This window comes from Pectinophora gossypiella, chromosome 3, assembly GCF_024362695.1.
Source record: "Pectinophora gossypiella chromosome 3, ilPecGoss1.1, whole genome shotgun sequence".
NCBI lineage: Eukaryota > Metazoa > Arthropoda > Insecta > Lepidoptera > Gelechiidae > Pectinophora > Pectinophora gossypiella.
In genome coordinates this window covers 9,284,380-9,300,377 of record NC_065406.1, presented here as the reverse complement: position 1 = coordinate 9,300,377, position 15,998 = coordinate 9,284,380, and the positions used below count along the sequence as shown (strand labels likewise).

Here is a 15,998-nt window from a genome sequence, read left to right as displayed (position 1 = left end):
TAAGTGGTTTAAAAAACTTATATTTCATTGCAGACATAAAGAGAACACGGGAGTAACGTAATGTAATGTATATTGGCCACCGCCGTGGATGGTCGGGCGGACGGCGAGCGGCAGACGGCGACAGCATAATAAGTCCCGAGATGCACGTGCGATAACGCAGACTTGATTTACGATACCATTTCTTTAGTTCTCTATGACTTCATCAATAAACATATTGCTCTTATTATAAAACATAAATCGTGGTGGCATTCCTATCGCAACGACAAACAAAGCCGGCACGAGAGACAATGAACAAAAACTAAGATGCGAGCACGTCTTCAAGTATCATTTGCGCAAATTGCGACAAAACATTGCGGTTCACTCGGTAGTACAAGAGTGGTGAGTTCTGCTTTGTCGTAGGCATGTAGCAAGGAAGATAAGTACAGTGAAGTGCAGTTAGGATGCACATATGCGTGATTGCGTGTGGACACCGAGGCAGGCCGGGCGGGCAGCGGGCGCCGCAGGGCCGGGCGGCGGATCTTACCCGCACGCAACCATCTTCCCGCTAATCGGACCATGTATCGACAGACGCACTCGCGCAATTAGGGTTCTCGGTAGCAAATGGTACCTACTAATCATGTACTAGTTACGCCCACGGTGCAACTAGCTAGGATGAAATTGCTCGTGTGTCCGTTGTGTCCGAAGTGATTGAAAAGCGAGGCTGTCAGCAACAGCCGGCGAGGCGTTACTAACCGGACGCTAGCACAAATATAGCTACTCGTATTTTACTTGTTAACAAGCAAAAGGTCGACATAATAAGACAATTAACTGCCCGAAAGACAGGGTCTTCAGACAAGAATAATTCTACGTTTTAATGAGCAAGATTTTTCTTTCTCAACTGAAATAGATACAGATATTCAAGAGATATACTAGGACATCCATTACATTAATAAATTGTATTTAGTTCTCGTGGTCTGGATTAGTCAGATAGAGTTAGTTTTTTTTAAGTCTGAGTCAGCTAAATCAGCTTTTTGGACTATAAACTCGATTCGCCTCCCGCATTAATATTCTTCTTGCATTGCAAAAACATAAAAGATTGTAACAAGTAGGTAACGATGCAACAGGAGCAAGCGAAAAGGTTTGCATGCAGCCTTGAATTAGGATAATTTCCCTGTAATGCAGGCGGCTCGCGATACCGACGCTTATTATAATGAACAATGACAGCTCCGGCAAAAAGCTTATGTAAATTGCGAGCATGACTTGAACAATTATTAAATAACTAACAGATAATTAAACTGGTAAACAGTCGTACTCTGAAGGTATTTTTAGCAGCCGCAGTTGCATCATTTAGCATCTACATGTTAAGCCTCGGTACAGTTACGGTTAGCGGTAATCATGTGTCAAGTGCTTTTTTAAACTCTAGGAAGTGATATTTAACGCGGCAAGTATCTCCGGGGTCCCAATACAGGTCCTCGAGTGACGTCAAGCGGTGAGTCACCGCGCCACTGACACCGTGTAGCGCCTGTGCAGCCAATACGCGGATATCAGCATCTCGCACACATCTCGGTCAACGTGATAAATTGGCTTCTTTCCATTACACCCACAAAATATTAATCAAACCGGTATATAATTAATAGAGGTTAAACAGTCTTTGTGAATGACGCTGCAAGTCAACGTCGTCTCCAAATGCCAAATGAATGGCATTAAATAGTGTGGTAAAAAGATTATTACTATGCATGGAGGGCGACTATGCGGCACCTCACCGGAGGTCTCTGCGACGATTCAATATTTGCTTTGTAAGGTGCCCCGGTGGGACTACGGGAGGGTCGGCGGCGGCGCGCCGGCTGATGCTGGACGAATATTAATTTTCACAATGAAGCCATTTGCGACGTGCGCCGACGACATAACGACCCCACGCTACATTTCTCGAAACCCATACCATTCGACGACCGCGCAATGTCTTATTCTTGCATGAATTATGCGAACCCAAGCTAGAGAGAAACAGTATTTCAATTCAATGCAGATAATAAGCATCGTGCTTGGCGCGATCGCTCTTACCACTCATTTTGTATGCGCATAACATCTTTTTTCACATTTGCCTGACCGAAGCCACATTCTTGATGATCATTGTTTTTATACATAATTCAATTTGCCGGAATTGCACGTCAATAAGTATAAAGTGGTGAAGACAATAGAATTGAATTTGCTGGTAGTACCGGCGTGGCGTGCGTCGTCCATTCATTTCATTCCCGAAGCTCGTATCGGGTTTCCTTGCGACATTCCTCGCTGCCGAGCGCCACCGCGGTGGTCTCGCCGTACAACCCCGAGTAATATTTATTATAATTATTATGATTCGCATTGACGCGCGAGGCGATGCCACAATACGTGATCCGGCAGACATCTTGTAGTTATGATCCCAGTGTCAATTGTTCGAAGAAGAATGTCAAAAAGCCGAGACTAATGGTGTTTCCACGAACACCGAAAAATAAATCTCACTAATTAAACTGAGAAGTACTCGGACGTCGAACGGTTCGTGTTCGTGTCGTGTCAACACGGTCTGTTTGAGTAGAAATGTATTTGTGAAGGCATCGGCGTGTGAACCGCCCGGTGGGCAGCGAGTGTCCCATCTCGACAAACTGACATTTCCGCTTCAATTCATTACTATAAGGGCTACCATCTCCTACTTTTTAAACCATCAACTAAAAGTTATTAACTAAATGCTATTATACTTGTCTACAGGACACAGTCACGAGTCCACATAACCGGTGACGCGTTGTTTGACCAAGCAAACTACGTATGAGTATTTGTTCCGAGAACATAGTCAAGTCACCATTATAGCTCTCAAAATATTCGCTGGCGCCATGCAGACAGTAAAACTTTTACATGTACACCTATATGCGCATATAGATGAAAATAACTTGACGTTTTATGCAATTACTAAACTGGTGGATAAGCTACATAACGTAACGGCACTGGCCTCAACCAAACACCAAGAACGCAAAGTTCGATTACAATGTAATAGTAAAATTTCCGAGAAATAGCGAAACTAGCTACCCCACAGGAATGTAGCGTCCTGAATACAAAATTAAACAAAAAAGGAGCATAATATTAGTGTCACACTAAACAAAAGAGGACAAGATCGTGAGATCACACCATCATAAGGTATGTAGTTATGAACATTAATTTGTGTGGCATTTCGGTCGTCTCGGAATGTGAACACGCCCTGAGCCCTAGGCTGAGCCATAGCTGCTCTCAGACGTGAAAAAAACCATGAATGGACCATGGATCGAGTTACCATGTCCGTCCTCCGAAATTCCACAAAAATATTCAATGAACGTACACTTTGGTATTCAGGTATCTATGCGTAAATTATAAGCAAGGCCATAGAGTAACAGTATTATGTGTTGAAGAATTTATATTACCTACTAAATATAGAAATCGATTAAGATAGTATTAAATAAGTAAGTAATTAATATGAATTATCTTTTAATAGGTTACGGATCTGCAGTCAAAAGAGAGAATAGAATAGTGAATAAAGAAGGCACCGATGAGTTGGAAGGTGAAGACCATTTAAATCAAGTGTTAAATCTGTTTAGTAGCAAGCAATAAACCGTGACAAAAGTTACGCAAACACCTTGATCGGGCGAGAAGCTCTCGTCTGTGACAATGCCATATAATTGAGGGTCCTATTCACCGGGCACACCTTCTTGTCCCACAGTAACAACAACGAAATATGTGGACAAAAAACATTTACAATGGAATTGTATTCTACACTCGAATTGGGGAAAAAAGAATAATAAGCCGCCGAGGAAGATCAATACGGTAGATAAATAAAACGGGCCATTGTGAAAGCCCCGCTGCATGCGCCTGCGCTCGAGCATCCTCGACCTCCTCTACGCTCCGCTCCGGTGCACGGTAACATTTAAATACATACCTACATACATTCAATGAACAATAACATTTCCACCTTCGAATGTTTAAAGTATCATCTTACAAAAGCATCCGCGTTGATACCCGATTTAAAAATATGAAAATAATTTCGAGCTCAGAATCGACCTTTTATTAGCATCTGAAAGACATTTTACCAAGATTGAAACTTGATAAGCCAATCAACTGTATTTGTAAAACAATGTGATCTGCCTACCTGGCCCGGCGGTTATAAAGGCAAGCTTTAAAAATAATCGGTTCAACAAATCGAGTCGTTTGGACGTGTCGGGACACGTTGTCGATTTTTTGTGGCACACAGTGGGATGTCAGTGGTTGTTTTGTGTATTTTATGGCCACTTCATTAGGGGTATCGGAACGGTCACTTTGATTTCACAGCACCCTCATATTGACACATCAACAGACGCTGAACGACCAGGAAGGCGTGAAGGAACACGTTTTCGATAAAATTAAGAACAGCTAATTTGTAAAACATCATCTAGTTATCTACCAACTTAGCAAGCGTATAAAAAGTGATAGATATAATTCTGTCCTTCAAATCTGCAGATACCCAATGGGGATAGCTTAAAAACGAGCAGCTGTAAAAAGTCAGTAGGCCCTTGTTGTCAAAAGATAAGTGAACAATGTAAACGTTCGATAAGTTCAATGCCCTTTCAAGTAAACCTGCAAAAAAATGAGAACAATAACTAAACACTTTGATTTATGAAATTATGACAGAATCAATAATCGAAACTTCGATTGGATTTTTCAAGCTTCTGTCTAGAAGCGGTGACATATTATGAGATGTGAGAGGTTGTTAAAAGGATGAGTTCCCACAGCAGCATGCAGCCTGGCGCTGGATGTAGCGATGCAGCGGGTGGGGGAGGTGGGCGGAGGGGGCTCCAGCGGCGAGCAACAAAGCGCCTTCCGGGAACCGCCACAATACAGGTTTGCGACGTGCGATACCTTCGCAGATACCGCGACAGGCCAGGTACGCTCGCATGCACCGCTCGCCGCTGCCATCTAAACCCAACGACACCGTCGCCCAGAACTCAACTACATTGCTCCTTCACGTCCACAAGGCAATCCTTACTTCTCTGCCAAGAAGTTATGTATTCCAAACTTTACAGAATATCGCCGACCAGCCGCCTGTTGACACAATTACGGCCGAAACCTATTGTCAACTAAATAAGAATGGGCAAACCTTAAACAAACGAAACGGTAAATTGAGGTATTCATGACACCTAAAATAATTACAGTGTGAATTTCATGCGAAATTATTAGTCATACTGCTGTCTTGTTATCATAATGATATCTAGAAATGAGGGTGACTAGTGGTTACGACGAATTGATAGATAAACTCGTCAATTTCCCAAAATAAAACTGTAACAAGGTAGCAACCGATAGATGAACAACGTGAACGAAAAACATACTCTGGAGAGGCAAAAATAGTTTCTTTTTTATATGTCAACAAAAAGAACGGTTTTTGGCGATAGAGTCAAGTGGCAGATTTGAGGTTAATAAAATTGAGGTAAGTACCTACTACAAGAAAGAGCAATGAAATGTAAAAGGGAAGAATATACTTACTTTGGCTATTTACACACGAGGGAACCTCAAAGGCTAGACAAGAGCGGAGGTAAGGCGGTAGAGTATAAAAGTAAAAGTGGGGTAATAAAATGAGCTTCCCAGGCGCGCCGGCAACTCGTTCCGGCGCCGGAGAGCCTGAGGATTTATGATGCAGCCGTTAGCCGCCACTCTCGCTCCTTCATGTCATTCCGCTGATAACAAATCAAAGCGTGTTCCACTGCCTCGACCCCAATGAATACACCAGCATAACGCCCATACAAACGAATGGACAAAAGATTAACCGTAAGACGATTTCAATGGATTGTTTTTTTTTATAAAATGTTGGAATAGCTCTATTTAGTGGTAAACAATAGCAGTTTTGCTTACGATACAAAATTGAAAGTAAACTATACAAAAAACTAAACGACGCAGCTATACCGGGTCCATTACATGCAATATTCGTAGAGTAGGTTTTTTACTGATTGTGTATTGAAAATTAATTTGTAAAATTCAGGGAATTGTCCTCAAGCGTACAGACATGTGCGTAGTCGCCGTAGGTATATTATCGTGAAATAATAATGACGTTCAAAGACGCGAATAGGCCGTCCGCCACACACGTCGAGCGCTCATCGTAATGTCTTGTTATTCGAAGAAATATTTTCCTTTCTTGTTTTGACAAGTTATTTAATGATAAGGCACTGAATTTATCAGAAAGTATGTGACTAATCAGACGGAGATGACCTAACTGTTGTTAGTAAGTAAAACTATTTTGTTACGGCGTAGCTTTGACATTAAAGTCTGTTGGTTTCGTATTTAATTCAGTCAGTTAGGTAAGCTAACTCCGGCTAGTCACGGTGGAAACTCAGGCCCGTATTTATAAACCGATCTCAATACCGCTCTCAAGAGCGATATCAACTGAGTCACTCTCAAGATGTAAACAGCGTCTTAAGTGCGACGTTAATTAATAGACGAATATTGAGCGCGTATCACATGATATCGATCTCAAGTTCAGGATCTCAAGTAAACGTCCTAATTGAGTGAACTATAGACCGAACGAATCAACGTTTCGTTCCTGCTTTAAAAAAATATTTCGGTTTAGGGCTTCAAACATATTAAAAATTGTTCAATTCTTTACTAAAATGTTAAAATTATTATAATTCAAACGTAGGTTATTTAAATTTATTATAAAAACGGTCATTTAACGTTTTAAAAATAATTTGTTATGATTTCAAAACGCAATGCGTAGTGAAAACAAAACGCAACAAACATCATTCTCAAAAAAAAAAGACGCGTCCTTCGCAACCACTTGTTTTGTTTTTGTATAGTTTAGACTTTAGTTATCAATAATAAACGTAAAGTAATTACTGTCCATAACGATGTCAACAATTAAGAAGCATATTTTTACTCCCCTCGAGAAGAAAACTTTTTTGGATATATTGAAAAGATACTCCTCGGTGATAGAGAATAAGGATACCGATGGCGCTTCATTACGCGCAAAAAATGAAGCTTGGGATATTGTAACCAGAGAATACAACGCAAGCCCTCATGCTACCAATCAGGTAAACAAAGTTATTTAACCTTTGGTGCGCGATTTCCTCTCGCTTTTTACTAGTTTTTTATAATTGCATCCTTGATTTTAGGTTACAAATAAACAACTTAGGAGATTGTGGATGAACCTCAAGCAGCGGCAAAGGGAAGCACTGACAAAAGAACGTCAACATCGGCTAGCTACTGGAGGAGGGCCTGCAACCAGTGATGCAGTTGTAGACCCAGATGTGTCTGAGGTGGCCCCTGCTCTAATAGTTGGTATCGATGATGCTGTTGACTCTGATACAATTCCAGGTAAGTAATTTTCTTCTAATATAGCATCACGCCTATATCGCCGAAGGGGTAGGCAGAAGTATATAGTAAATACAAAATCACTACTTGCCAGCTATGTTTAAGTCTGAGGGGTGAGCCTATGGCCAATGGTCTAGAGCCAGAGCTGGGATTCAAACCTGGCAGTATGTTGTAAGCCACACATTCTCCAAAAACAGCTATCATCAATTCTATCATTTTTAAATATGTAAATTAGATCTTTTTTATATTTCTCTGTTTAAATTACTTTGTTCCAGTAACCGCTGACCTTGCCGTCCAAGAAGTAAATATGGACTTGCAGCCCGTCTCTTGTCTTCCCTCAACTTCTTCCCAAATACCATCCACCAGTGCATTTTCTTCATCACCATTCCCATGCGCTGTTGTTACACAAGCACCACTTGCCCTTGCCCCAACCCGGACAACATTGACACCACCTCCACCTGGAGTAGGTCCACTACTGTCTCTCACTGCAACCACTCCACCACCAGCTCTCCCTACAACCACTCCACCACCACCTCTCCCTACATCCACTCCACCACCACCACCTCTTACTGCTTCCACTCCACCACCACCTCTTCCTACATCCACTCCACCACCACGTCTTCCTACCCCACCTCCACGTTTTCCTACTCCACCTCTTATTAACCCATCAAATACAGCTACCCAAACTTTTCAAAGGCATAAAAGTTCTATTCTGGATAAGGAATATAAAGACAGACAGAGACAGGCTAATGAGATTCATGAGTTGGAGGTTTTATTGTTAAGAGAAAGAATAAGAGAAGCAAAGGCGAGGGCAGACCTCGCAGAACTTCAACTGCAGCAGCAGTGTTCGTCAGGTACATCAGTATTATCTACTTGCTCATCATACTATTTTAAAAACTAGTATAGCTTTGTTAAGTCCTGGGATAATTAATAACACTTTTCATCTAATTTGTTTCAGATACTGCAACTGATGCCTGAAGAGGGGATGTGGCATAATATAATAAATGGAATATTGTTAATTTATTAAATAAAAGCATATAAGTCAATATATAAAATATGTTTTATTAAATAATTTCAAATACTATTCAATCACAAAGCACTGCTCATAAAGATTATTGGTAATAATTTTCAACAATTGAATTTCTAATTAAAAATCCAGTGCTACTGCTTGGTATTAAACTATCTGTTTCTTCTTGTTCATCATTCTGATTCTCATCAAAAACCATGACATCATTTAAAATTAATGACAAGTTGTGTAATACCGCACATGATACAATTATATGAGAAACAGTTGACAGTTTGTTACCTAGGCCTCTAGATAAACAGGGAAACCTCCGCTTCCAAATGCCGAATGTTCTTTCCACAACATTTCTGGTTTTTATTTGAGCTCTATTGTACCGTACTGAGGGAGCATCTTCAGGGGCAGGTCTTATAGGTGTGAGAACAAAAGGTAGTGTAGGATACCCATTGTCTCCGACAAGTCTTCCATTTAAAATACCCTGCGTGTATTTTATGTAAACTGATGACATTTGAAATATCCTAGAATCGTGCATGCTGCCTGCCCATCTGGCTACTATGTCTAATATTTCCCTGCGGGGCCCTGCAACAACCTGGACATTAATAGAAAAATCTGATTTCCTATTTCTAAAGACTTCATGGTGCTGGCACCCTGGTGTTGATACAATTTTAACATGGGTACAGTCAATAGCTCCATCGATCCCGGGAAGTCCAGGCCACTGTCCATGTCTACCCATCTCTTTAAACAATTCTCTGTTTCTGTTAGCCTCTGCTCCTCGGGGAAACTTTATGTAGTGTGTATGCAATTGAGCTAGCAACTTTGAAACCTTCGTAATAATATTTGAGGCGGTAGGCTGTGATATGTGCAGTAAGTCTCCACAGACTATCTGAAAAGGCAAGGTTTGTGTAAGTCATTTATGTAAAATTAAATTACTTCCTATTACTAACTTATTCCTGTCCTGGACACAGGCTTTCTTTCATTTACTCGTTCAGAAGGATATGGTGCATTGCTCTACTGTATCCAGACCTCAAGATGTTCAGATACATAGTAATTTCGGTGTTCATTGTGCTGTCACTTACACTTTTTAAAGACAAAAGTAGAATAATTAGTATTGAATAAATTCTAGCTTACCTGAAATGACGCTGTAGCATAAAATCTCAGAGTTAATAAAACTGCTATTTCCGGAGCAATCGGTAGACCTCTGTTGTCCTGTTTTTCTAAGTCACTTCTCAGTAACGATGTTATAAACAATACAGATTCTTGGCAGAATCTGTATCTTTCCTGGAACCGATCCGCTCGCATTTCAAAGGGATTTTCGGCGTCCCTGATATAAACTTTTGGCAAACGATACGCATCTTGCCATAACAAATCGTCGTAATGATCTAAATCGTCGTAATAATTGATTTCTTGTAAAATATTTTCTAATTCCATTATCGCGAGATCACAAAACCCGCACTCAAGTCACGGTTTGACGGCACTCAGCAAACACGATCTTAAGTAACATCTTGAGAGCACTCTTGAGAGCCGAGTTTCGTTTATTAATACGGCGTCACTCAGTTGATATCGTAACCCTAAACGCGCACTTAAGTTCCGTTTATTAATAAGGACGTCATCTTAAGAGCTCACTCAAGATAGATCTCAGAGATAAGAGCGGTTTATAAATACGGGCCTCAGAGTAACTAGTTTTTTGTAAAGCTTGCGTCGCAAAAAAATGCAGACTACAGACTATGGTTAAACAGTGGAACAACACCATGTTATTTACCCTATGTTTCTCAGAATTGTCTTATTATACAAAATACACAAGTTCTAAGTGCGTGAGGATTGATGATGTATGCTTTGCAATTTAACAAGTTGGAACAAGTGGATAATGACATAATCCAGTGGCCCGACGGCCTAGAGTCTCATATCAAGCGGTGTGAGTCACGCGAATGAATTTAGTCCATTTCGACATATACGTAAGTAATGTACCTACCTACTACTTATTGTTTTAATTGTAACATTAAAATCTATTTATATTGCACCCGACTTGTATCGGCCACCTTATCTACAGTTCAGTTTACAAGGAACTGTTTATTACTAGATAGTCATAAATAATGATGTCTATTTGCAGGAAATCTAATAAACGATAATGTAACGAGAAATCTAAGTCGCAGCTGTTAGATAGATTTCATTATAAACAACGTTTTAGTTATAAAACAGGGTTTATGCAGATCGGAGATGAAGTCTCGGTGACGCCTGACGGCCAGCGGAACGAGCGCCAATCACCACTTCTGGGAATCGCACTTGTTTTGCCATCAGGTGCAATCATGCTATGTACGCAACACTCGTACATAGCCACAACATGTAGCCGCCTACAGGCGACCGATACTTGTTTACGCTTCAATGTTGATGTAAATACGACATAACTACTACAAGACAATTAAAGTTTGTATAACTAGTTTTATATGACATATTGAATATGTACGCATTGTAGACCTTGTTAAAAGTTGTCACGTCGCGGGCGATAAATATGGCGGATAGATTACTGGACCAAGTTTTTAGATGAAAATTATTGAGTATGATTTAATATTCAGCTGGTGGAATATTTTTTGCAGCAAGCGAGCGTGGTTGGCCGGCAGCGTGGAGGGGAGAGGGCATTGTCATCGTTGGCTCTCCAGGCGATTTATCATTATTTTCGCGCACACAATGGGCGCAATTTCCAAGAACTTTTGCGCTCGCTTCGCACCTGTCTGCTTATCGAAATATCTGATACGTACGAAGCTATACCGCGCTTCACACGGCGACGGCATTCTCCGTGAATGAAATTTTGATTAGGTGCCATCATTCGTTGACTACGCAATGATGAAGCTATACACATAGGTACTTTATGATAGACATGCACACAATTTTCTTAATATTTCATAATAATATCAATGAAACAACAGATGCAAGACACTTACCATTCAATGCTCCTATAGCCTTTCACACAGCAGTGTATGCTTTTGAATTTGTCGACGAAGCCGTACTCGTAAGGCACCGGCTCCTTGGTGAAATGCATGAAAGTGGAGTTGATGGGCAGAGTGTTGAGCGAGCAGTAGCCGGCGGCCAGCGAGGGTGCTGCCGATGCCAGCCCTAGAATCGTCACCACCACCGCCCACATCACGAATGCACCCATCTGCACAAAAAAAAAACTCAAAATAACTACAGCACAAAACAAAAGCACGCACTTCAAACAAGCAGCTACTTCAGATTCCATTCTGCTGTTTTTCCAACGGGTTACTAGGAAATACTTTAAACAAAAGTAGGTACCTATGCTGTTCCTTTTGTCCGTTTAAGGTAAATAAGAACAGAAAAGACGGAAATGAGTTTTAATTCTTGCAATTATAAATGGAGATACTAGTAAACCGCAATACATCACAGTATTCGTGTTAAACGTAAATTACATAAATATGAACAGCGATAAAAGTTATTACAATCGATCACGAAGCCGCGGGCGACGACGGCGCGCGATCTTGTTCGCAGAAACCATTCAGATATGCGCGTTTTTAAATGGAGATACAAATAATTTTAAAATAAATAAAACCGCTCTATATTATTTACGCACTTACTTATCACTTGCAAAAGTTAAAGAGTCAATATTCAATATAAAATAAATAACATCAAGTCAACAGCTTACGATCACTCCACTCAGTCAAGTAAAATCTAAATGTCTTGCTTCAAGTGTGCTAAATGCTCAATCTACTGTAGTAATAGTAACGTGGATATATCTTGTTCCTCAAAACCATTAAGCACTTCACAATAGATCCAACTGTAAGATAAAGTACATAATAACTTGTACCTAGAAATAGGTAATAACCCGCCGGAGGAACTAGTAAAAGAACAATTGTCGTGACGCTATAGAAAGTCCAAGGATTATGATAACAGCCCACGGTTTAACCATAAGAATTCTTGTAATCCCTTACGCTTTCGTAAAATACCGTGTAATCCCTGTATTATAGACACAAGCTACTGTTTAGTCAGTATACCAAACGTACGTATGTATTTTGTCTACTTCTTGTAAGGCAATAAAGTCTTACAAAGTATGCCACCACTCCACGTTTGTTAATGAACGTTTTTAGTGTGATTCATATAACAATTAGTATCATTAATAGCAATGTGGGGTTTAACGCTTATTTAATTAAAAAATGCTTAATCTGATTTGCCTTTGTTATCGATATAATTTAGATATTATATGACTTATAAATGTAAGCATGTGAGTAATCGATTTGTGATAAAGAAAACCTTATTATAAAAATAGACTTACGATTCCTTACAAAGTAAATAAAAAGTTTAAGTCTAATTATTATGAGAATGAAGTCTAGTCGTGTTCGTTCGATCGAATAATTTATTGGCCAATCGACACGAGAATCGAAAACGATTATCGTGACAATTGGCTCTAGAAGGTGCAGCCAGGACAATAAAACACGAAACATTCATACTGATTATATATCTTAAGAATTGGCTGTCGCAGTGAAGTAATACTTTGTACAAATCGCTCTCTAACTGCATGACCTATAAGTTCTACGAATCCGGTGACTGGCGAATGACGGGGCCCTAACTTCTCGGAAAGCTAATAATTTGCTTTAACGCTTTATATGGCGGTACAACTTTTTAGTAAGTAGGTAGGTACCAGAGATTGATTACGAAATTCATTTTCTCATTTACTGTTGTGATCGACTTTTTATTTTAGCTACGTTTACCATTTATATCCGGGTTTTGCGACTTTTCCGAACTGCTTTTTAATGTTAGTTTAATGTTTTTTTAACGATGTCAAGATTGTCAAGCCGCAACTACGCGTGTACGAAGAGATTCAGAGCGATTAACGTGGTTTTTCTCACGTATTATTTGCATCCGTCGCACTAAGAGTCGTAAATGTTGGAGTAACTAGTAACACTGGAGAAGATTTTATTGTTTTCATGTTGGACCGCCAACTCACGCTCGCTTATTTGTCGCTTTTTATTGGCTTCAGTGCACTGCAGTGTGAAGCGAAAAAAACAGGCGCAGAGATCGTCAACGTTTCGTTTAATGGCGGCAAATTTTAACAATTTAACCCGTTGATGAACACATAAGCGGGAGTATTTCGTAAATCTTACAGAAATAATTGGCACCCCATACGAGTGGTGCGGCGGGTAATTAAGTTAATGCATCTGAGGCCATTTACGTCGGAGTCGCTGGCAGTATTACAAGTCGGAGCGGGTCCCGCGGTGGGCGAGTGATTTTTGCAATTACCGCCAGCCGACACACATATCTGGGCGCAATTTGCCGCTCCTCGCGAGTTGATCGTGTTCTCGGAACCGCAGTTGCATCAAGCGGCGCCGATTAACGCGCTAATTACCGCCCGGTACTGTAAACCACCTAGTTGACCACTGTTATTACGCGCAAAAACCATTCTGTGAGAGGTTTCTCTCACAATGTTGAGAGGACGCCGCTTGGGAACTCAGCGGCGATTTAGTTTAATGTTAGATCTCCTTGCGTAGTTTTATTATAAAATATATTTTAAGGTATTTTAATAGAGAAGGATTGATATCCTTCCTACTTAGGTACTTATCAAAGATTTTTCTATGGAATTCGCACGTCAGTGGATTCGATACAATAAAACCTTAATTAATACGTGAAATTAAATATTCTTCCTATATTTGGTTGTAAAGTGAAAATTAAAAGCCATGTTATTATATTTTTATGTACCTACCTAGAGGGTCATAGGTAACCTACCTAGAATTTTTTTCTATCTACAATTTTATTTAATATTTCGATAGTTACCTACATTTTATTAATAAAAAGTATGAACTAGTATTTACTCCCTTTTAAAATGACTAGGTATTCCTTTTAGATAGGTAGGTAATTACAGAAGTAGGTACCTAACTTGTAGAATATTCTCAATAAAACTACCTATTTCAAATACTTCTTTTTTTGCAATAAAAAGTTAAATTTTGAAACAAAATTAGGTAGATTATTTTTGTGTAATTAAGCCTTTAGATAAATTATTAATTATCAAGTTCACTCATTCTTTAACTTATATTTTCTGACTTTTCTCCAATACAGTGAAAGTATTGTCAAATTGTAAATATTTATGTATTAAACATAATTAATGTACTCTTTAATACTCTTTAAAGAAAAGTAAAGGTAGTTAGTCAACCTAGTTTTAAGTTTTTAATGTTGTAGGTAGGTACCTATACTGTAACATATTCTTAGGTTAAGGTATTGTTTATTGTATGGACCTCAATTGCCTGAATTAATTGAACATAAACAAATTACTGTTGTAAAATATAATCAAAAGTATAGTAAAAAACAAATTATCTATACTATTTAAAATTTAAATTTTAACTTTTTAGTGCATTATTAAGATGAATTAATTAGTATAAAAACAATATTTTTGCATAGTATTTATACCTACTAATTTAAGTCTAGGTATATATTATATGCGCTGAACCGTTATTCGAGACCTATAGAGTGAGACAGCATTACTTCCGTTTCCTTTGAACAGCCCCCAAACGCCCCCCACCCCCGCCCCCCGGCGGCCGGAACGAAGAGAGGGGAGCCTCGCTTGTCGCAGGCAGGCCGTGATCGGCTCGTCACATTGGCATCGACTTTCGTAGTGCGAACACCCCAAAAAAAAAAAAAAAAACAACTTTGTTGTTCGTTATTATATTTTTTTTTGAATTTAATCTTTCTTTTTTACCGTAAGTATATTTTAGATTTCTGCGCTACTCATGGAAAAATCGGCCGATCGGGCTTCTAGGCCCAGAGATCGCGGTAGGACTCCTAGGTCCAACGGACGAGATAAAAGTCCACAACGCGACAGGTCTACATTACGTGAACGCGCTGATTTACAGGAACGGTTTTCCGAACAGCCTTCCAGGGCATCGGTACACGACCTGACTTCTAGGTCACGTGTTGATGGAGAGTTTACTAGATCTCGAAAACGCAAACGGACTCCTAGATCCAGAGAGCGTGAACGTTCCTCATCATCCAGCAGTAGCAGCGGTAGTAGCTCGGACTCCACATCGTCATCATCCAACTCCGACCAATCCCGGCGGCATCGTAACCGGACTTCGCAGCGGCAGCGTCATTCTTCGAAGCTACATAATCGACAGGATAAATTAGACGCGTTGTCCTCCCAAATAGGTACGTTTTTACGATATCTTAAAAATCAAGACTCAGACTCAGATAGTATATCATTACACCCGTCTAGAGATTTGGCAAATTCGTTGTTTTCGAATGAACCCTTGTTGAATAAGCCTAAGCCACCAAAAACTCTCGACTGTAAGATTTTAACGAATTTAAAAGAGGCTGCGATCGAAACAGCGTCTGATTCTAGGCTTGATATTTTATCCAAACTACATCGATTCGATTCAAGTGATTGGGATAGGGTCAGATATATAGAGACAGAGAAGAAATATCTCGCAACGCCAGGTTTTTGTGACTTAGATGTCAACACGGAACTGAGATTTCATGACCCGGATTCATCGTGGCTTAAATCATTAGATCGCTCATATGGGGCGTTAACTTATGCCGTTATCCAACAGAACGAACTTTTCAAATGTAATTTGCAGCAATTTATTGAGTGGTCATATAAATCTGAAACTGTTCTAACACCTGATACGTTATTTAACAAACTCAGTGAACTCTTTTCTGATAAGTCTCAATACATAAA

The 15,998-nt window shown here is 39.8% G+C and overlaps 2 protein-coding genes across 2 annotated transcripts in view; one reads left to right on the top strand and one right to left on the bottom strand.

The window, feature by feature from the left end:
* Positions 1-15,998, bottom strand: part of LOC126381795 (fibroblast growth factor receptor 3-like) — a 43,402-nt gene that overhangs the window by 23,022 nt on the left and 4,382 nt on the right. Inside the window, exon 2 of the mRNA XM_050031281.1 lies at positions 11,266-11,480. Coding sequence (XP_049887238.1) covers positions 11,266-11,480 — 215 coding nt within the window. The remainder of the gene's footprint in view (positions 1-11,265; positions 11,481-15,998) is intronic.
* LOC126381803 (mucin-2-like) lies at positions 6,351-8,355 on the top strand. Its single transcript, XM_050031296.1, has 4 exons — positions 6,351-7,028; positions 7,110-7,311; positions 7,584-8,162; positions 8,267-8,355. The coding sequence occupies exons 1-4, from the start codon at positions 6,846-6,848 to the stop codon at positions 8,284-8,286; spliced, it is 984 nt and encodes a 327-aa protein (XP_049887253.1). The 5' UTR covers positions 6,351-6,845; the 3' UTR covers positions 8,287-8,355.